This window comes from Pezoporus flaviventris, unplaced genomic scaffold, assembly GCF_033815535.1.
Source record: "Pezoporus flaviventris isolate CSIRO_AGI_PZ_B2104156 unplaced genomic scaffold, CSIRO_AGI_Pfla_v1 ptg000031l, whole genome shotgun sequence".
Taxonomy (NCBI): domain Eukaryota; kingdom Metazoa; phylum Chordata; class Aves; order Psittaciformes; family Psittacidae; genus Pezoporus; species Pezoporus flaviventris.
In genome coordinates this window covers 62,940,851-62,962,723 of record NW_026892579.1, presented here as the reverse complement: position 1 = coordinate 62,962,723, position 21,873 = coordinate 62,940,851, and the positions used below count along the sequence as shown (strand labels likewise).

The 21,873-nt window shown below is 38.7% G+C and overlaps 1 protein-coding gene across 3 annotated transcripts in view; it reads left to right on the top strand.

The window, feature by feature from the left end:
• The window catches only part of SLX4IP (SLX4 interacting protein), a 78,391-nt gene extending 60,701 nt beyond the window's left edge, over positions 1-17,690 (top strand). For all 3 annotated transcript variants that reach the window (XM_061461580.1, XM_061461578.1, XM_061461579.1), the window contains 3 exons: positions 1,753-1,841; positions 14,429-14,538; positions 16,004-17,690. In XM_061461580.1, coding sequence (XP_061317564.1) covers positions 1,753-1,841; positions 14,429-14,538; positions 16,004-16,811 — 1,007 coding nt within the window. In that variant the 3' untranslated portion in view covers positions 16,812-17,690. The remainder of the gene's footprint in view (positions 1-1,752; positions 1,842-14,428; positions 14,539-16,003) is intronic.
• Positions 17,691-21,873: the final 4,183 nt, after the last annotated feature.

Here is a 21,873-nt window from a genome sequence, read left to right as displayed (position 1 = left end):
TTCATTTTCTTAGCCAGTGAGATTGTTATAAAATGTAACAATAAAAATGCCCAACAGGAATGAGCTTGCCCTACACGTGCTGCCAAAAAGAGATGCTCTGATGCTGCAGTCAAAACTTTGCTTCCATATGAAGTTCCTAACAGGAAAAGAACTTTATTTTGCTGAGTTTTGCTCCCAATAAGTAGAAAAATAAGCACATATCCTATAAATAAATAAATTGGCACCAGTGTTTCCTTTCTGTAAGATAACACCTAGTCCTTCACAAACAAAACCCAGATGTTGAGCCTAATGAAAGAATCCTGCATACTTAATTGGTGATGCGCACTCAGTATCTAAAGTAAACTTAACTTACCTATGGGGCTGTTAGTGGAATTAGACGTAAGTTTACTCCTTGCAACAGTTTCCATCTTTTCTTTTGTAGCCCATTTGGAGGATGTCCATAGACTACTTGCAGTTTGAAATCCGTTGTACTAGGCCTTTCAGGTCTTGAGGATATAAACAGAGATAGAGTAGTTTTGGACACAGTTTTGCTAACGGAGTGGATATTTCTGAAAGGATTACGAAAGGCTCGTGTTCATCATCAAGTTATAGTAGCTTAACAAGCTGTTGTGCCATATGGATGCATTTCAGGCCTCTGTTTAAGTTTTTTCAGCCAGTGGCATGTTTCAGCATCCTCATCTTTCATTGTAATGACTCAAGAAAAGTCACTGCTGGTACAAACTCAAAAGGGTTTGTCAGATACTAATGGAGATAGGCTTTTGGTGGAGAAGCATACCTTGTAGAGAGGCAGGCACCTGTATGGATCACCTGATCATCGCTGGCACATCAAGCCTATACTCAATTTGTTGTGAGGAGATATTCCATCAAAAAATGAGGTCAACCTTATGTTTTTTTTCCTGTATGCCTCATCTCTTTCTTGTCCCAGAAAATAGGGCATTATGGCTTGGTTTTGAAATATAACAAACTTCAAAAATTAATAGCTCTCTTTTTGTAAAATCAAACCAAGAACCAACAGCAAAAAACCCTGAGCTGAAAATATGAAGATAGTAATCTGGAAATAATCCAAATTGTAAAATAACAAAATACCCAGCTGTGCTCTCTTCATAGCATTGCTATGTCCCGAATAAAGATTTGTCTGTCTGTTCTGAGAGCCCTTCAATTTTTGATCCTTTGTAACCAGAAGCTTTGTTGTTTTCAAAACAAACCATGTGATCTTGAGTAAAATCTGTAATTCAGTTGCAGTTAACCAATTTGTTTAATGAGTTCAAAACTCACTGGAGTCAGAGTTTGAAGCACTTAGCCTTACACTGAGGTTTTATGCCAGATCCTGGCTGAATATGTTGTGTTGTATTCGAAACGTAATTTACAGCTTTTGTAATGAAAGGACTCATCTCCAGAAGAGCACAAAAGAAATCAGTTAAGTGCTTTGTCTGTTGGTTCTGTCTGGTCTATTTGGCCAGGGGTGCAGGTAGAGTAATTTGTAGCCATGACCATCCTTTTGGGAACTGAACTTACTCTGACTTACTGATTTCTGTATTTTATTTGTAATGGTTTAAAAAAACAAAGCAAAGGGAGGGATGAGATGCTGAAGAGAGTAGGTAAGAAACTACTGGAGTGCATTAAGTGGGTTAGTGTGCACTTTAAAACCTCAATTATTCTGTTTGTAAATAGCATCTGTATATGTTGATAGTATGTATGGTTTTGAATATGGCTATAATTTTTGTAATCTTCTTTTCAATTCTTTTTGTATAGACCTGCGTGTGTTTCCAGACAGATTTATAGTGTGCGTCAGTAAACTTGACTCTAATCCAAGCGATTGGACATGTGACGATGATGTATTGGTATGTACAAATCTGTTCTATAAATTTTCTGGTTTATAGTAGTAAGATGAACTTTTATAGATAGATGTTGGTATTCACGTATTTGTGACTGTCATCTTGAAACCAGAAAGTCACATTAACAGTTAGGCTGAAGAATTCAAAAGGTATCCTGAAGTGAGCTCAAAGCAGACAAAAATGGGAATTTTTTGGAAGTTCAGCATTTTCTGAGCCAGATAAGGCTCAGAGAAAAAGACCATGTATTTAGAAAGCTAGATATGATTTTAGCTCCTTAAGAATCTCTTTTATCTTTGTATTTTGTCCTTGTAACTTTTTACTTTCCAAAATCATAATGGGGCAGTTTTTAATGTCCAGGGGTCTCTTATATGTTCTCTTAGCACTTGTTCTGCAAAACAAGTCAAACAGATCAAAGCTAGCCTGGCTGGGGAAGAAAAATCCCTAAACGTTTATGGAGAAAAAGGCACTGGTGTGTACTTAGATACCATAAATAATTCTACTTGAATATTTCATCCTGAAGGCTTGATCAGGGTCAAAGGCTTATGATTTTTATGCAGCAGTTAACTGCTGATTGTCTCAGGAGTGCTCACACTGACCCAGGTGGCCGGCTGTAGGGCAGGCAGTCTCTGCTGTGCTCTCAGCAAGAGTCAGAATTACATGCTGGGGGCTATGTGTATTTTAGTAGTTTATCTTAAATGTATTAAAATATATTTGACCCTTGAAAATAAAAGTTTTTCCTCTGCCCTTCAACTTAGTATTTTTTTAATATCAAGCAGGGTGGTTTTATTTATTATACTAAATGCAGATTTTATGATCTTGATTCCTAGATTAGTAAGTATCCTTAAATGTCAGAAGACCCAGCAAATATTTTTCTCTCTCTCAGAACATATCTAACTGCTTTAGAAGTACTTTGCCATTTTGGAAGTTATTACTTTCTCAGTATTGTCTTGAAAACTACTTAGATGCTTTAAGTAGAAAATCCTGCTTCTGCTTTTTGACTGAGAAATAATTATCTTACTTTTTCTTGCCTAATATCTCTTATGAGATATTCAGTTTCCCCATTTGGTGGTTTTAATCTTTCCATCAAATAAAAGAGGCGATGTTTTCTTTAGTTTCTTTCACATGATGCTAAGAGAGTAAGGAGAAGGTGAATGAAAAAGACAGTGTTATAAACTTTAGCTTAGCTATTTCAAAAATTGAGCTTGATCTATGGGAACTCCTTGTTGTTTAAAAAGGGGCTTTAAACACTCTTATGTTAAGAAAAAAATATTAGTGGGATTGTAACTTCAACAACAGTGAAATCTTGGGAGTTTGTTTTACTTACAAGTGCAATATGTGTGCATAGAACTGCTGAAACAGTTGGTGTAGTAACTTGGTAGGAGAAAATAAGATAAAGTTATCCCTGAGAAATCATCTCTTATGTGAAGAAGTAACAAGATGTGAATGGCCCCTCCACAAATGTTTTGGAGTATCATTTTAATTCCTACCACTCTAACTTAAAGGACTCACTTCAGACTGTTTTGTTGATCCAGAATTTCTACGGCACATTAGTACTGCATTTGTCATATACTCCAGTTGATTGCCTTGCCAAACTGGGGGAGTGTTTAATTGCCACTGAGAGGTCATTTCAAGTTTTTGGCACTCCACGAGTAAAGGCTAAGGGCCTGCACTTTGCTTGTGGACTTTTCTCTATGCAGTTTAGCAGTGAGTATGCTTGAACTCTAAACTAGACCACAAAAGACCACCCAGAAGACCTTTCCGTTGATATACTCCAGTGTATTCTGTCATGGGCTAAAAATGAGGCATATGTTTTGTTTTCCTCTGTATGTTGTTTGGGTTTGAATAATTTCATAATGTTGCATGCAAGTTCTTTTAAGCGTTTAATCAGCTCACACCCTTGGTTTTGAGGGCCTGTCTGTGTTTTATAAAAGTAGTTGACTCTATGTTAATGGAGACTTTGCCAGTTTTCGGTGTTGCTGAATGTCACTGTGATTGACTTGGTCAAGACTTAACAATCTTCCCCCCCCTCCCCCTTTTTTTTTAAGCTGCTTTTATGCTGGTTTATGGTTTGGGTCAAGCTTTCATTCCTGAGCTCTGTCAAGACAAGTCAGGCTCAATGGCATGCTTTCCCATTACTTGGAATCAGTTTTATGTCAGCCTGATACATATTTCATTCACTCACTGCAACTCTGTTCCTTCACTTATCTTCAGCACTTTATTCTTTGCTGTTTCAGTGCCTTTTAGGCTATTCTCTGTATCTCTGAAATAGACTTTGCTTAAACCAAGAGTTTTGAAGGATGTAGCCAGATAATTAAATGAAATTCTTATGTCCTGCATCTTAGCAAAGATCATAATTAGATTGCTTTTGAGATATTCACAAGCACAACTCTTAGCATCAATTGCTGAGAGAAACAATTTGAAGCCTTGTGTGATGCATCTTGTAAGATTAGGCAGGCTATCAAATTAGCATTAAGCATGAACTAATAAATTCTAAGGTGTAGAGCTGAAATAAAATAGAAGAAAATATCGATTTGTAGTTTTCTACTTTCTAGAATCTATTTAGAAATAGATTAGGGTGTTTCTATGGTCGTATCTAAAAATTGGGTTATAATAATATTCCTGCAGGCAGCAATTTTGGAGAAAGGGAAATCTCCCTTAATAAAACAATACAGCAAGGTATTGAAAATACATAGGCAAATTGTAAGTCTCAGGGAAAAGATGGAAGAATAGCCTGGCTGATTAATGACAAGTTTAAACATAAACCCATTGTTTCCTGTTTTGCCAAGCTATGTTTGTAATCTTGAATAGTTTTATCTTGAAAAAGAAGACAGTTTTGGGAACATGGCAAAAGAGGAAACCCAGGGAAATATATAAGAGCTCTGGAGAGATTAGTCATCTTTGTCAATGACGACATTTTCTTGAAGATTATTATGTAAAGAGCTAAAATGGAAAATTGGAAATGGGTTATCTGAAGAAACAGTGGAAATGGAAATGGGTGGAAGGCTTATTGGAGGCTTGTGAGGATTTGAAAATGTGCTAACAATGGAGTATTCATTGATAACCACATCGCTTTATGCAGGAATTTATGAGAGGAAGCAGTTGTAGGGAAAGCACAAAGGAGGTTAAGCTAATGATGATATTAAAGTGAAAATTTGAAATTACTGTTCATGTGAGGTCAGAAAAAAAAGTGGGGAGTAGGAGCTCCTGTCTTGATTAAAAAGATCTCGGGTTTCCACTGAGCCTTGCTATTACGCAAAATATTATATAAAAATAAAGATTATTTTCCAAACAGAGTATTACTCTTAAAAAAGCAACCAAACAAAAACCCCCACGTAGTTACACAAGGAAAAAAGTGCTAGTGTTATGCCCGGTGCTGTTTAAATCCCCAACAGAGAAATAAAAGCAGACTATTTCATCTTCATAAGTGTCTGACTTCATAATGTGTGTCCTGTAACATACTTCAAGTACATGAGAGAATTCTCTTTCCTAAAACTTCTAAGAGCATAAATGGCATGATTTGATTGGATTTTGCTTATGCTGGGAAGAGGGTTTTGGTTTTTTGATTGAAACATATATTTAGCTGTAATTAACAAGAGACTTTAACATTAGAGTATGTGCTGCTGGAATAGTGTCTGTCTTGGAAGGCAGAATGAAAGCTTTCTTCAGTTAGCAGCAATTTGTAAAGATTAGTAGAAGACTTTATGTGAAATGTAGTTATCTTAAATACTTTATTTTATTGTTAAGTAATATCAGATTGGGTAGGGGAAGAAGGAAATGCTGGGAAATACAATTGCACAATTCACACTATGTAAGTGCTAATCTTGGCATAGAACTCTTTGTGTGTGTATATATATAATAACACAGTTAAACTGCTGTAATGGTAGGCTACTACTGAAAAGGTCAGTCCACATCCCCTCTAGTTCCAGCTACATATTCCTTTCCTTTCTAGTTACAATGGGCCAAGTGATTCTTCAGTGAAGAATGAATTAGTTCATTGACTTCATCCAAGCAGAAAACCATTTATTTGTGAGGTTTCTCTGTTTTTTATTGGAGGATTAGTTTTCCGGCATGTCAGTTCACTGAACCAACTCATCCTGTACCCACACAGTTGCCAAGTGTGACACAAAAAATGTTGCAGGAGCACATAGCCAGGACTTGAATGAAGAGAGCAGGAGCCACCCCTTTAGAGAGCTGATAGTTACCCTGGTTTGGAAGTCGCATCCAAAACACACATTAATGTTACATTTGTAGTAATTCTTGTCCTGCCGATGGTTTTGATTTCATTATCCTTTTAAATTTCATTTAATCATGTGTTCATATGTTTTCAGATTAATTCATGCTTAATTCTTTTCCATCATTATAGGAAGCTTAACTAAAGAAGACAATATTAAGCTGTAGTTTGGTAACTGTATGAACAGGGTTCACTGCTTCCTGGAAAAGAGGTAGTTGGGAATTCTATTTAAATACCACATAGTGAAACAGGTAAAGAACTGCTTTTCTCTTTGGTGAGTTTTCACTTTTGACATGCTTCTGTCATGTTTTTCTATTCATCTTTCATGTTTCTGGTCAAGCTGATGCAGGACTGATGATGCTGAAACATGCAGGCCCTCCTGCCTTCTCTTACCCAAGCATTCTTGTGTCTGTCAGTGCTGGCATGTGTGGGGAGCTGGGTTAATTCCTTGACCCTTCTGAAAACAAGGTGAGGTTTTTTGTTGTTTGGAGTTATTTTGTTGTTTTTCATGGTTAGCTTTAAGGTGGATCCCTTTGGTCAGGCTCTCACTGTGTGGCTGCTAGTGTTGCTACAGAGGCTTGGCAGGACCATGTGTTGGGTAAGGTTGAGGCTTCCCTTTCGATGTTAGGCTAGCTTTCAATTAGCTTGAATCATGAGCCTGCTCTGGCTGAGAAACTACATCACAAATTAATGATACTAACATCTTTGACTTGGTCATAAAGAAGAAAGCTATGGCAGTTTTATAGTATTCCCTTTTGTCCCAGCTGTCTGCCTCTTCTCCTTGGAGATTACCCCTCCTATAGCAGAGTTTGCCAAAAGGGCTGCGTGCCTGCATCTCATCTTGCTGTATATCTTGCTGCATATGCTTGTGGATTCATGCAAACCAAACTTCCCTGGGTTTTAAGCTAGTGCATTGAATTGCGAGTGGGAGCAGCTGGGGTGTGTGTGTGCTCCCTTCTGCCAACAGCAGTGGGGGTAGGAACCTCCCGCAAAAGGAGAGGGAGGATACCTGAGAGCAGTAATTCTGTGAATTGCCTCAGTGAAATTTGTCTGAACTTGCCTTAGTTTCTTCTTATAGCCTACAAACTGACTGATTTATTTTCTGCATGGCAAAAGTCTAATAGCTGTCTGCTGTTTGTTACATTAACAATCCTGAGAGGTGGACAAATGATGAAATGAAGTCTGACATAATTACTTCAATTAGTCGAGACTGGAGAAAGGCTGTGGAGAATTTCAGAGGAACCTCACAGAGCTGGGTATAGGGGCATTAGGACTGTAAATGAAAATAATCTGTTGAGAAATGCACAGTATTTTCACTGAAAAGAGCAATTCCAGTGTTCATGCACAGCGCTGAGTGCGTTAACTGTGGGCTCTCTGGGAAAAGGCCAAGGTATTGCTACAAGGAGTGCTTTGAGAAATCTGTGCTCCATAGCATTATTTATCTGAAAAGCAGACAGAATATTAGAGTATATAGGGAATGAAATTAAAAGTAATACTTAAATTGTCTTAAAGCCAGTAAGTCAGTTGAATACCTCTTCAGTAGAAGATTATGTACCTCTCGTTGTGCAAAATCCAGATGAAGGATAGCAGAAATACAGAAGGTCCTGGAACTGCACTATAAATGATTAAGCATGTAAAATTATTTCCATATGAAGCAATCTTCAAAAAGTAAGGACAAATTGGGTAATCTTTTACTGATTTTGGTAGTTGCTTCTTATATGAGTGGTTCAGTTGATTTAAATGTAACTACTTAGCAGCATTCACAAGATCGCATTTGTCAAAGCCTTGTGGTAATTTAAGATATTATCACCTGTCATCATCCTTTCACCTCCCTATTTTCCTCTCCCCTCTCACTCTCTTGCTGTCACATTTTATGTTGGTGGTTAATGCGGATGTGAGCTGAGATCCCAGACTTTGCACTGAATGATGTTCTTTCTGCAGACTTTGAGAGGACGGGCACCTCCAGCAAAGAGGCATGGTAGAAAGCAGGCAGCGATAATGGTTAGAGCTGCAGCGAGCTAAAGGTTTGATTTAGCTGCTGTGCGTCTGTGAGATTTTGATGACTCTGGGACTTAAAACATATTCATTATTTCATTTTTTGATAATTATGTTTCTGTTGAGGAAAGAGTATTTGAGGGTTGGTTTTAATTGTTTGAAAGTGCAATCTGCGCCTCAACCTACTGCAGAAATCTATTACAACTAATAGGAATTTCATAACTTGACTGGACAGTAAGCTGAAATATGGGAAGATAAAATAAAGTTCACCAGAAGAATTTCTGAACAATTTGGCATGATCGGAAATTATTTGGATGGACAGATCCCCAGTGTGAGCCCAGAAATGTTGGGGATTTTTAGGGTGGTGGTGTTTGGTTTGGATACTAAGCTAAAACTTTGACTAAATTGTTGAACAGTGATTGTCTCCTGGGCTGTGCAGTTCTGCCTATTTTACATATTTTGCTTCTGTATAACCAGCAAGATCAAGAGTATTCGTTATTCTTTCCAAGATCTCCTACAGATGTGAAACGCGTCTGTGATTGTATAAAGAGAACAGTTGGTTTTAAAATTGATGTGCTCTTTTTGTCACATTTTTCTGTAACAATTGAGTTTTAAGTATATGAATCATGTTTTTGTATGCATTACGTACTCTTAAGGAGTATTCTGGTATGTCATATAACCCATCTGGAAGGATGAATACAAATTATACTCCACTGTTACTGGTAGGTGTTTAGATATCTCTGCTTGTTGGCTCTGATACCCCTTAGATTTGGTAGGTAGATAGAGGATCTTCATGTCAGACTGTTAAAAGCTGTAGTACAGGATTACAGGAGTGTCTTTTTTTTTAGCTACTTGGGACAACCAAGTAGTAGATTCTTTTCCTCATGGTTTGTAAGTCAGGTAAAGGGATTGAGCTCCACATAAAATTGATATCTTCTTATTTTATAAAGAAGTCTTTAGAAGTATCTCGCATATATATCTCACATCCTCTTTTATGACTCCTAGAAGCAGGAACCTTAAAATTGATGGAAAAGACTAGACCTTGTTTTTCTTAAAAACTTAAAGATTCATCATTAATATGCTTTACATTTTTCTTCAGTGTCATTGAGAGAAGTTATTTTGGTTGCAAAGCTATTGCTTCTGCTTCTGTTTCTTATCAGTGGACACTTTCTCTGAAGATAGAATCTAAGTCTTGTAGCATCAGCATATAAAATCAGAATGATTAATAGCTTAATTACTTAACATTAATTTTAAGGCTTTTTGCCTTCAAGCAAATACACAGAGCATGTATCACTTGCTTCTCAGTATGTAAATAGTCATCTGTTTCAGAAGCGCCTTCTGTGGCTATAGAAAGCATTATGAATGTTCTTGATATCTGCGTTTCAGACGTGTATCAGTATTTACAATGGTCTCCCTGCAACTTTAATTTTTCTATGCAGTACCACAAGTTATTTGGTTTTTGCCATTTACAGCTTATTTTCCCATTTTCTGTTATCTAGCAAGTGTTCAAATGCAAACCCAGAGAACTCTGAATTTCCCAATTAAATTCCAAACAAAACACTTTGAAAGCAAGCATTTTCCTCATAGAAGTCAGATTCTTTAAGCTAATCTGATGATGCTCTGGGGACCTTTGGAATGTTTGGAATTGCCAAGACTTATGTATTGAGTGAGAAACCTGGGTTCACACCTCGTGGTTTGAGAAAGGAGAAAGTGGAACGTGTATTTCAGAGGCTTTAACAGATTGGGCCAACTCTTGGACTAAATAGTACAGATCATAGGGACTCTTAACAAGCAAAAACTTAATTGTTAAGATCCATGGTGTTAAATCAAAATGAATTTTGGTACTAGGTAATGAAGACTCTGATCCAGCAGCTATTCCTTTCTGTTCTAGGCCATGGGTAGGTTGTACAGTTTTGCTCCTTGCCATAAAGATGCATTTTTCTCTGGTTATTTCTTAAAATTCAGTCTTGAAAAGAATGGTACTTTTAAACAACCAGTATTCCTTGAAATTACCTATTTTGAATGAAAAATCAGTACTCCCATGTGTAACATGGAATGATCCTTAATACTTTTTACTGGAACGTACTGACATACAGAGCAGAACAGTCCACTTTAAACTGTAGAGCAATATTCTGCAAGTCCAATCAAAGAACTGTATTTCAGGGTGAGAATAGTATCCAGTATTTCTGTTCTTGGAAAACATCTATGAATGTTCTATGATGTGGTAGGAGTTCATAAGTAGAATTGCTAGGACAGATGCATCACTACACTGGAAACGCAGAAAAATTTGCATCATGAAGTTGTGGGAAGCTTTTCCTTCATGTGGGATGGGAGAGGACAAAGACTAAACCCAAAGTCCTGCCTCTGTCAATTTTGTATCAGTTAGATTTATGGTATCTGATTCGTCCTTCCCTGCCAAGCTCCTCACTTGCTTTAGGAGCTGTTTTCTGTTTATCAGATTGGAAAGAGTCCTGTCTGACCTCTCTGATGTGCCAGTCATCTCTTAGAATTGTTCTGAAACTTAGAGGCTATCTTAGATGGTGGAGCTCAGAGTGACATTAAAAGAAACCATGCAATTGCAAGCTTACATGAAGTTCCTCTAAGTAAGTGTTTCTCTCTGATTCATTGTGCTAATTTTATTCGCTTGTGTGTGCTGAGATAATAATTTATTTCATTGCTTTGTCTACATTATTATATTCAGAGTTCCCTCCCACATGCCACTCCAACACTGTATTTGATTTATTGGACCCACTGATGTTTCCTATTAAGTGTTTTTGATGAGCAAGTTGGGCCACATTGATAAATGCAGTTCAGAAACAATGTGTGTTTTGTTGTGTTTTGTTGGGTTGTTTTTTTTTTTGTTAACCAGACATGAGATTTAATTACCCGTTAGTGTTACTTTATTGGTACAGAAGCATGTGCAACCGTTACCCTGAGAAGAGCAAGAGACAGCTAGAAAGTATGGAACTGAATGGGAGGTGGCAGCATTGGTCACTTTGGAAAATTTTCTTTCAACCCAGCATCCCAAACATTAGACTGAAAAAGACATTAAAATCAGTATTGCATGAGTATTAGTGGAAAGACAACACTTTCCCTCTCCTAACCGTTCTATGATCCTTCATGACAAGGAGTTGTAAGGTTTCTTCACAAGTGCCACATCCATGAGTAATTCTTTTCCAGGTATTTAATGCTGTATTGCTGAATTCAGCTGTCTTGGAGAGAGCTGCAGATGGCAGTCACCACTTTTACGTTTTGAGGGTTTCTTCTTCATTTTGAGTGAGATAGTAAGTTGAGTAAGATAGTAAAAGAATAAAGTTTTTCTCTAGGTCTTAATAAAGGTTTTTACTTTTCTCCCAGACAACTCTTTGGATAAGTACTAAGGATCTTAAAAGCAGGTTTTGAGAGGCCAGTGTTATGAGCAGGTAGAGCAGTAAGACTTTGTAACAGCCTCCATTTCTGGAGGCGCTTCTTTGCTGAGTTTTAGTGACAAAAAGAAGCAAGCTTACCCTAGAATTTTAAGAGCACATATTTCTAATAGGACTTGGCAGTTCAAGGGCTAAAGAAGCATTTTAATCTTTTGTGCCCACCCAGTCTCTATACAAATGTAAATATGTCTGTCTTTAACAATTTGCCAAGAAATGTGGTTTTAATTTGTTAGCAGCAATCCCACCTCCCCGCAGCTCTTTCAGAGTCAAGTCACAAGTCTGGCGGGGCTTTGACGTTTTTCTCTGTCATGGTGTCATTGTTTATATGATGTCTGCTTCTGCTGTCCTCCTTTTTATGCCTGGAATATTTTTCTTTAATTATTTCACTGCCTAAAAGGAATTTGGGATTACTAGACAGGATGAGAGCAGATTAGCTTTTTTTTTCTTTCTTTGACAAGTCCCAAAGTTCCCATAGGAAATAAATAGTATTCTCAAAACAGGCAGTGTTGTTTTATTTTTTTTAATTAACTAAAATTATTAAGTCTAATAAAGAAAATAAAGGAAGTATCACCAATAATGGCTGAGTGTCTTAGTAGTATATGGGGTGCCCATTGTTGTTATTTATGACTCTCTCTGCCTTCTATTGTGGACTTATTCCAGCCTTAGGGAGTTTACATCACTCCTAATAGCAAAAGGCTCTCTGGTTCCCACAGAGTCTTTCAAAGACTGACTCATATGCCTTATGTTAATTGTTCAGCTCTCAAAATACAGCACTTACAGGGTGTGGTTCCGAGGGGAAAATCTACTATACTTAGAGGGCATGTTCAGAAGTGTTTCACATATAAATCATTTTGATTTTTAATTTTTTTAATGCCTTAACCCTTTTCTGTCACTGCTTTATGTGATAAGTTACTTGAAACCAAAATAAAAGGTTGATGATGGTGTAGTGAGGGAATGTGTTACCCTACAACTCTGGACCATTAACTCCAGTCTGACTCAACTCACAAGTGACAGAGCTTCGTCATCTTTGCCTCTCTCCAGGGTCTGTTCTTGACACCCTGGCATGACAGTACACTCCAGGCAACAATCATGCGCTGTTCATAATCAGATGCAAGTTAGAACTGAGGTTTCTTCCTTATCTGCAGTAGTGAGTACCTGTGGACAGGAACTGTCCCCAGCCCTCTGGATTTTGTACATCACATTGCTTACCACATCTACCAGAGTTGCCTTAATGGAGAGGCAATCCTATCATGATCCGCTGTGTGGAGACTTGAAGAAGATTTAATAGAATCAGCCTTACTGGTTATCATAAAGCAGAAACTCAAATGCTTCTCCTGTCCTCTGGCTAAGTAAGAGTGCTCTCCGGCTGCTTTGCAGCAGCAGGATTGTGCAAGATCCTTCAGGCTGAGTTGTATGAATGTTACTGGAAATTCAAATAGTTTCTACGGTTGTTACGGTTAAGAGTGTGAAAGAGTGTGATGAAAATTTATTTAGTCAAATTAGGGGAGCCCATACCTCTAACTAGAATAGAAGCAGCAATTAATCCCTCAGAATAAACTAGTTAGGCTTGATTTCTGAGGTTGAAATCACACTGTATGTATGTATGTCCCATGTGTTTTCTGCCTGCTGTAGACGCACATGTTCCACCATTAGTGGACAGAACTTGCATCTATCAGTACACACAAAGAAGTCTGCATAATTTGCCTCTGAAAGGATGGCTGAGAACAGCTGTAAGGTCTTTCTGAAACTGTCAAAATAGCTTGATTTCATTGCCTGACTACCCTTTTTCTTCTTAGAAAACAGGAAGTTGTTTTGACTGGCTTAGTCTTCTGGAAAGAGCAGTGAGGTTTATCCCCTCTCCTTTAAAACTGAAATACAGAGAAAAAATGGGCAGGGCTTCAGTGCCTTGAAGTGACAGGTTTAGAGGTGTTCCAGGCAGCGATCATGTACATGCTTTGGTCTTGTGCCTCCACAGTCTTTCTCTACTTCCTTCACTTCTTTTGTACCATCTGGTTCATGTGCCAGCTTCACAGTGTGGAGCAAGGGTATAAATAAGCACTGCCTCCATTTGATGAGCTCCAGTCAGAAGTTGCATCGTGCAGGCTGATGGAGAAAAGCGATATCAAGAAAAGGAGATGCACAAAGCCCCTTCTCTGATGTTGCCACATTTTTTTCTCTCCGTAGCCTCTGAAGTAGTACTTTTTTTTTGAGTATATAGTTTTTAATAGTGAAGTCAGGAACTGGCCCTGCTCTGACTGAGATTGTTTCATTGTGAAAGGAAACACTCACAGCTTGAAGAAAAAGAGCATTTTCCTTCCCTCCCTCTTGCCCCGATCTCATATTAATGTAAAACCATGGTGCTGCTGTTAGCTGAGACCAGAAAGAATTCCCTTGTTGTCCTGTAGTAGCCAACCACTCCGAACTGTGAGCATTTGAAAGTTAGTATTAAAAGTTTTAACCCTTGCCTCCTGAAATGTGTAAATAAACTCTGCCTATTTTTTTGTAAGTATGGAAAATCATGGGAATTCTTCTGAGAATAAGTGTATAGACCACTGCGCCAGTCAGTCTCTTCAGAAAAAAAGCTGACAAACATGCTCCTGTCTGCAAGAGAGATTCCTGGCATTTGTCACAGTTTGAGCCACAAAGATGTCAAATATTTGCCAACAGTTTCCTCAGAGGGTTTGGAAAGCTACATCCTTTATGTTACAGTCTTGTTTGTTTGCGGGGCAATTTAGCATATGAAATACGTTTGTTGGGAGTCTGACAGGGGAGGGAACTTACTAGACGCCCCAATATTAAAAGATGAAAAATAATTCTCTTAGACTGCTCAGATCAAAATAATAAAGAACATCTGTAAGTCTTAGTATTAGAAATGGAGCTTTATGTTGAATAATCATAGCTTGGTGTGTCATGTTTTAAACCTGTGTGTTCTTTTGGAGCAGAAAGAAGAACTTTCCAGTGGGACGTCTGAATATTTTACTGAATCTGCTGAGAACAAGAAGGTGGAGATTAGTCTGAATGAACAAATAAAGCAAGGCATCTTGAAAGAAATGTATGTCACTCTTCTTTCTAAGGTGTTAAATTTATAGTCTGGTAAAATTTGGATAAATAGAATCTAGCCCATGTAATGCAATTTCAGATAATACAGTCTCCTTTACAAAATATTATTTCAGATTACTAAGAGACTACTTACTCCAGTGTGGATGAGCACATAAAATGGTCATTGTTGTTTTGTATGGCATGAAAAAAGCTATTACAACCCACATAGATATCTCACATAGCGCTAGGCAGAATCAAAACAGGGTGTTTTTTTCCTTGAATGAAGCCCTGAGCCAAAATAAATATGTGGTGTTTGAATCTGCTGCAAAACACTTTGCAGATATATTTTTTGCTCATTGTGAGAGTCTGCACTGTACCATGATACTAGTCTGGATCTTTGCTCACAGTTAAAGGGTGTCCCTGGTGTAGTGGATGGGGAGGGTTAATTGATCAGCTGAACATTACACTGGTCCTGTGCTGTATCAGGGTGCTGTTTCTGTGCAAGTTGCCAGTAGCCCCAAATCAACTATAGGATCAGGGATTTGCTGTGAACCCGGGCAGCTTTTCTTTTTACCTATGTTGTCTCATCTGTGTTGTCTTTAGAAATGAGATTAGATTTGGAGATATGCCAGCTTTGCCTGTTCACAAGAGCCCTCTTTCTGAAGAGTTAGATATGCTGTTCAGCAGCAGCAGAGCGTGGTCTCAGCCTGGGATAATCTGCAGTAATATCTGTAGACTGAAAATACAGCTTCAGGACTTGTGCATAAGGTTAATCTTACAGCCTGTGAGAAATGTAGATACACAGGTAACACGCTCCTGAGGAGTGTTTATGTGCTGACACTCCATCAGATCCCTTGTGATCCCATTTTCCTATATAATTCCTTTTAGAATATCATCTACTTGCATTACCTAAGTCCTTGCAGATGAACGGGCTTGATACTAGATGAGTAGTGGTTAACTTTAAAGTAATGCTTTGAAATGGCCTGGGAAAAATTCCGGAGGAACATTCTAAAATAGGGATTAGAAATTCTCACAGAGAGAGAGGCACATGCTGCCTCTCCCTGCCTGCCCCCCTGTATTCTTTAGATACACATTATGCATCTGAATATATGGGAATGGTTTGAAATTGTTCAGGCACTTATGAAATGCTATTTTATCTAGCCAGTTTGGGAAGGAATTCAATATACTTATGCTGTGTTGACCTTTAACATCTGTAATGAATCTAGTTCTGCCTCTTGGAATAGAATGCAAACTCCTTCATGGCTTAGTCATTAATAAATAGGGTTCCCCTAGTGCAGTGGAAAATCAGATGGATAACCCTTGATATTATCCACACTAGACGAACATTACTGCTTGTCAAGATGATATACAGGAGATTTTTCCATGTTTGGAAAGAGGGTTGTCCTAGTGGTGCTTCAGATGCTGTAAGAAGGGAAGACTGAAAATTAATTTAAGAACAAAATTCCTTTTTATTGCAGTGTGAAAAGGACAAAACTGAAGCAAAGTAGCACAAGCAAACCTCTGATCAGCAAGGACTCCAAGAAGGTGTCCCTTGGCTCAGTGGACTCGCAGACAGGGAACAGGAAGAACGACTGTCAGACTTCTCTCAGCCCTCAATCTGAAGTGACATGCAGGAGGAGTCCAGGACTGCTAAAGGACTGCACAAATACAATTGAGAGCAACTTGGAGCTTCCTGTTTTAGAGCTGGAAAATTATATTAATCAGAGACAGACAGATGGTGTTAGCAGCCAGAAAAAACCTCACTCTGTGGAGTGGTTGAAGTCGAGTCTTCTGAGCGAGAACCCTCCGTGTAGCTCTGAGTCAGCACTGCTAGGTCCAAAGCGAAGTCAAAAAGTGACCAAAACACAGGCTCAACAAAAGACCTGTGCTCCAGAAGAAAAGCTAGAGCATTTTGGAAAAGTATCCTCTGAAGGGACTCCTTTAATTCCTAGCAATGCAGAGATGAGTAAATGTGATGATGGTTGTTTAGGTCCATTCTTGGAGGAGAAGACCCCACTTAATTCCGGGTTGTTTTCTAAGCGAGACATGACAAAGGCTGCATCTGATGAGGAGTCACTAAGGAAAAACCTCTCCCAGCCTCTTTCTGTGGGGAACAATATAGCACAGACAAGCCAAAATGAGCCAAGCACAACCCCTGAAGATGTGATGCCACCATCATGTATAGAGCTGCAGCTTGTGCCTTCAGAGAAGCTTAGCCAGAAAAGGAAAAAAGAAGTTGAAAATGGTCTCAGGAAGTTAAAACTCCGAAGGCTTAAAAAGTCATAAAGTCTGAAATGCTACCTTGACAATGTGGGTGGACAGCCAAACTTGTGTTTGGAAAGGATATGCAAAAAGTAGAAAGCAATTCAAAACAAAAAATAATCAAAATACACAGTAAAAATGAGATAAAACTGTTAAAGAAAATGTAGGTAATGAGTATCTTAGTCATAATTCTAATGAAGGTAATTCTTTAGGGATTAATATTAATATTGTATGAATGAGGGTAGTATTTATAGAAAGAAAAATCTCTTACACAGTAATATTTACCAAGGAAAATTTTAGATGTGTTATGTTTCAGTACTATTAAAAAGTCATATCAGCTGATGACAGCCAAAGTTAAATCCACTTTTGTGATCTGTTAGCAGCTGCAGTGATTCAGTGTTTTGCTTGTTTCAGGACACTGCTTTAGTAAAAATTAATTCTTCCTTTCTCTCTGCATTAGGCCGTGGTTTATTCACATGATCTTTACAAGTAGGACAAACTGAGCTCATTTCAGATAAAACTTTAACCAGGATTTAATGTTGCTGGTAATTTTCAGCGGGGTTTCAAAATAACAACAGTTTGTGCAGTTTTGATGTGAACGTTTATTCTTAGCCCAGGCTGTGGATACAAGTGATCGTGCATTCAGCCTTTGGAGAAATGAATATTGTTTTATATATGCAGTCACCTGCATATGCAGACCTTGCTGTTGGGAAGAGGTCTTTATATGTGAACAGACTTAGTTGTTACTGTAAGATAGAGAGAATTTTTAATTGCACAGTGTTTTTTCATACTGCTTTTGTAGCATATATGTGAATTACCTAAGGAAATGTAACTTTTTATTTCATGCTTATCTTTTTATATATTTAGAATAAAATTATAAGCAGTTTTATCATTCTCTTCAAATCATTGTGACCACAGATACTTTATGTGAAGCAATTTTGAACAATCCTACTGACATATCCTCATTTAGTTTCAGAAGGATATTCACATCCACAAGCGTTCGAGTTGGTAGTGCAGTGCAGGTCCTTAACAGAGTTAGCAGCTCGGCAGTTGACAGCAAGACACTGCTAATGGAACAGCATCTTTCTGCTGTAAATACTTTCTTCTTTTGCTGTAAGTGAAAAAGGTTCTGCATACCTTCCAGAAGACTTCTTTCTTTCAGCCTGTTTGCATGATTTGTCTCACAGGGTTTGCAGTCAGGTTGCTCCTGCTTACTAGTCTTCAGACTCTGCAGAAAGGACTTAGTAACAGCAAAATTGAGGCTGCAAATGAACCTTGGTTTGGAGGAAGTATAGCCTGAGGTATGTTTACTGTCGTCTCTTCCATGGGCTTGAGATCCTGGGCCAGGAAGAGAGTAAAAAGCACCTTTTTGATGGACTTAAAATTTTGAGATATAAGGACATTTAATTAAGAATTTATCAGAAAAATAAGAGTAAACTTAACCATTCTATGATTCTATTTAAAATAGAATAACTTGATAGTATATATTAAAGTCTTAGCATAGATTTTCTGGGGGGCTTCTTTAAGTTCTTACAGTAAACTAACTGATAAAAAATGCTACAAGCACATATTCCAGACTGCAACTTTAAATTACCATTATTTCTCCTTTGCTTTTACTTGGATCTTTGTAATGATGCTCTTGGTTGTCACACTTACCTACAGGAGAGGTTTGTATGATTGTGCAGTAACAGACACAGATTAAGTTTGTAAGATCAGTTACTTCTATTTTGTTGTGGTTAAGAAAAAGACCTTACGCTTGATGTTGCAAGCAGGTGAATGCACTGATTGTATCTTTGAACACTGTGGATGGTCTTGAGCAAGTATGCCCCTAATTATTACTGTGAAGAGTTTGGGATTCTGATGCTTCCTTTCTTCTTCCTCTCCTCCTAATCCGTTTAACTCAAGTATTAGAAACCAAAGGGCAACCACATAGAGTTTGGTATCATCACATACTGTTATTAGATACTTAATCACCTCGCTGGTAGTGCGGGAACATCCTCCTTTTAACACAGTTACAATCATAGAATGGTTTGGGTTGGAAAGGGCATTAAGGTCATCTAGTCCCAATGCCCCTGCCATGCGCAGGGACACCTCGCAGTAAGCCATGGCACCCAAGACTCCATCCAACCTGGCCTTGACACTGACAGGGATGGAGCATTCACAACTTCCTTGGGCAATCCATTCCAGTGCCTCACCACCCTTGCAGTAAAGAACTTCTTCCTTATATCTAACCCGAACTTCCCCTGTTTAAGTTTGAACTCATCACTCCTTGTCCTATTGCTACAGTCCCTTATGAGGCAAGTTGTGGTGCAACAGTTAGAAATGTTAAGCTAGATGCATTAAAGGTGTTAAGAGACTAGAGAGTCAGAACAAATACAAAGGGACTTCTCAGAGGTGCACAGTTGCCTCATTCTCGCTGTAATTACTGACCTGTTAGGTTCCTAGGCTCTTTATAGCTGTGTATTTAGAGCTTATTTATATGTTAAAGTTGCCTCTTGGGTCCTCAGAAATGCTATTACTCAGTGAAAAAGCTTTGAATTCATGATAATTTCTGGATTTTAGATGGTGTCACTGCTCGAAACCATTCTTTTTGTCTCTGCAGCCGGACTATAAAAGTTTCCCATTTGCAACCCTTATGGGTGCTTTATGTGATGTGTGACATCCAGACTGGGTTGTTACCATGCCTTTATGTTCTCGCTGTACTGGAAGCCCGAGGTTGTCTTCTCACCCTTTGCATTGTCGACAATCCACCTGCACCCAGGTGACTGGCAGAGCGTGCTTTTGAACCACAAACCTGAAAATGCTGAAATCAGGCTGGGAGGGGAGGAGGAAAGAAGCTGGAAACTGATCAGGAGTGAAATTAGTTTGCAGGTCTTGGCTGTGGCTTTCTATTACCAATTTGCTTCTGAGCAGCATTCATGTACCTTTCTCTTAAAAGTGTAAGATAGTTAAGGCTCTGTTCTGTTCTGAAACTGCCACTGAAGCACAGAAACCATTTCTTTGGGTTTTTGTTTAATCTTGTGTTTGATATGCTGGGTTTTTTTCTTCATTTTCAGAGCTTCTTTGAGCTCTGCAATATGTGGAGATCTGACACTGGCTGAAGCTACCATCGAAAAATACGTGTTTGTCTTGAAGAGAAGTAACTGTCTATTCCAAGCCAGCTCTCTTGTTGTTTTGGGTTTTTAATGAATCATCTGGTTAATTTGGTCTGTGCTGTTTGCTGATAGTGCAGCAGTCCCTTCCTACTGAGACACTTTCTAATGTGTGCAGACTATCCATTGTTCTGTGCATCTGAGTAGTTAAAATACTTGTTCAGTGAAATTCTATCTTCAATCACACATCAAAATCTGGACCAGCCCTTACCTATTTATTTATAAAGAGGAAGCAGGCTGATGTAAAATCTCCCTTGGACAGTGTTGATCGGTCGGAAGGTTTTAACTATCACAGGAGTTAATTGTGAGTAACAAGCTTTGCTCTCTCTCTAGTGTTATCAGTCAGGTTGTAGTTCTGCTCACCAGGGTCCAACGTGCATGTTAGTACAATTGCACAGCACCATTTCTGGGTTACACTTTACTTGAAGGACTTCAAAAGCACCTGTTTCTAACCAAAAAGGAGAACGTTCAGAACCCAAAGTTGTGACGAGTGAGGTGTTAAGTAAGTAGCCTTCTGAAGGTGTTTATTTTGTCTGTGTGAACTTACTTCCTTCCCACTATTCTGCATGTGGGCCACATTGCCTGGGTCTGAATTGACTTTTTATATTACCATCTCATTGGCTTTTGACTGGAATATGTATACTTTCCAAGGAAAAAGATGGCTTGTTTGCAATTGGAATATGAAGGATGTAAAACATAGTTAGACTGTCACAGATTGCATGTTAGGAGTAGTTATCTCCTTGCCTATACCAGTATCTAATAGAAGGTTTCGTGCTATGTTAAAACACTCTATTGCAAGCTTGAGCAGACAGAATTAATAGTATCAAGAGGCTTTTAGCCAGCAGTGGGATATGTAGGTTGGCCTCAGAAATTAGCTTTAATAAAAGGCACTCCTCACTTCTTTGCTTTCTGCTTTTTTCTTCTCTAATAAGCATTAAATAGCATCCAAACCCCGATGTGAAGAAGATGCTGGCTGGGGAAACAGCAGCACATGGAGCCTTTCATCAAAGGGATATCAAAGCATTCTGCAGCTGAACCTGGGAGGGATATGAATATGCTTATTTTGACAGTTGTGCAGCACTGAGGGTAAGCAGTTCCTTCCAGGTAAGCTGGGGAAGGAACTTGTGCTGCAGATCTTTCATCAACTCACTCAAGTGTTTTTGAACATGGTTCTCCCATCTTGTTCCCCCTTTCTTTTCCCAGATAATTAAAATCGAATCTGTCAGCACATGACCTTGCCCTTTCCACGGTAGCCATAATGTGACATTTTTAGATGGGGACTTCTTGTTTGTTTGGTGTTGGCTGATGCTGAGAAATCACTGAAGAGTTGTGAAGATGATGTAGTGTCACAGGGCATTCCCCTGGGAAATTGCCCAGGGAATTGATCTCCACCATCCCATCTCCTTTACTGTCCACATAAATAATTCCAGAGCTGGGAATTGGTTCCTGTGAGAGCTGATGCTGCACCTTTTTTGAATGAGAATTTCACTGATTTGCTCCCATTCTGTCAGTTAAATCCTTTAGTGTAGCGGAGACCGAGAACCCCAGCAGCAGGAATTGCTAATGCAGCTCCATAACTGCTTCATTTGCTGCCACAATAATTATCTGTTTTAATTTGTGCATCAGATCTTTGAAAGAAAAGTGTCTTGAGCTGTAATTCTAGAGATGGGCATTCCCCTTTTTAATATTAATATGATCTCATGGGGCTAGAATGAAAAGAGTAGAGATGTATTCTCCACCCTGTAGAGAAACTGGTAGGGACAATTTGCACATCACAGAGAAGGCGCTCGCTGGAAGAGCTGGGCTGGAGCTGGAGCTTGGGTCTGGTGCCCTGTCTGATACCGCATTGCTCCAGTGCTAACCTGAACCTCCAGCCAGGGGCCAACAGAACAGACAGAACCTTCACTGCTTTCTTCCTCCTCACCCCCAGAAGT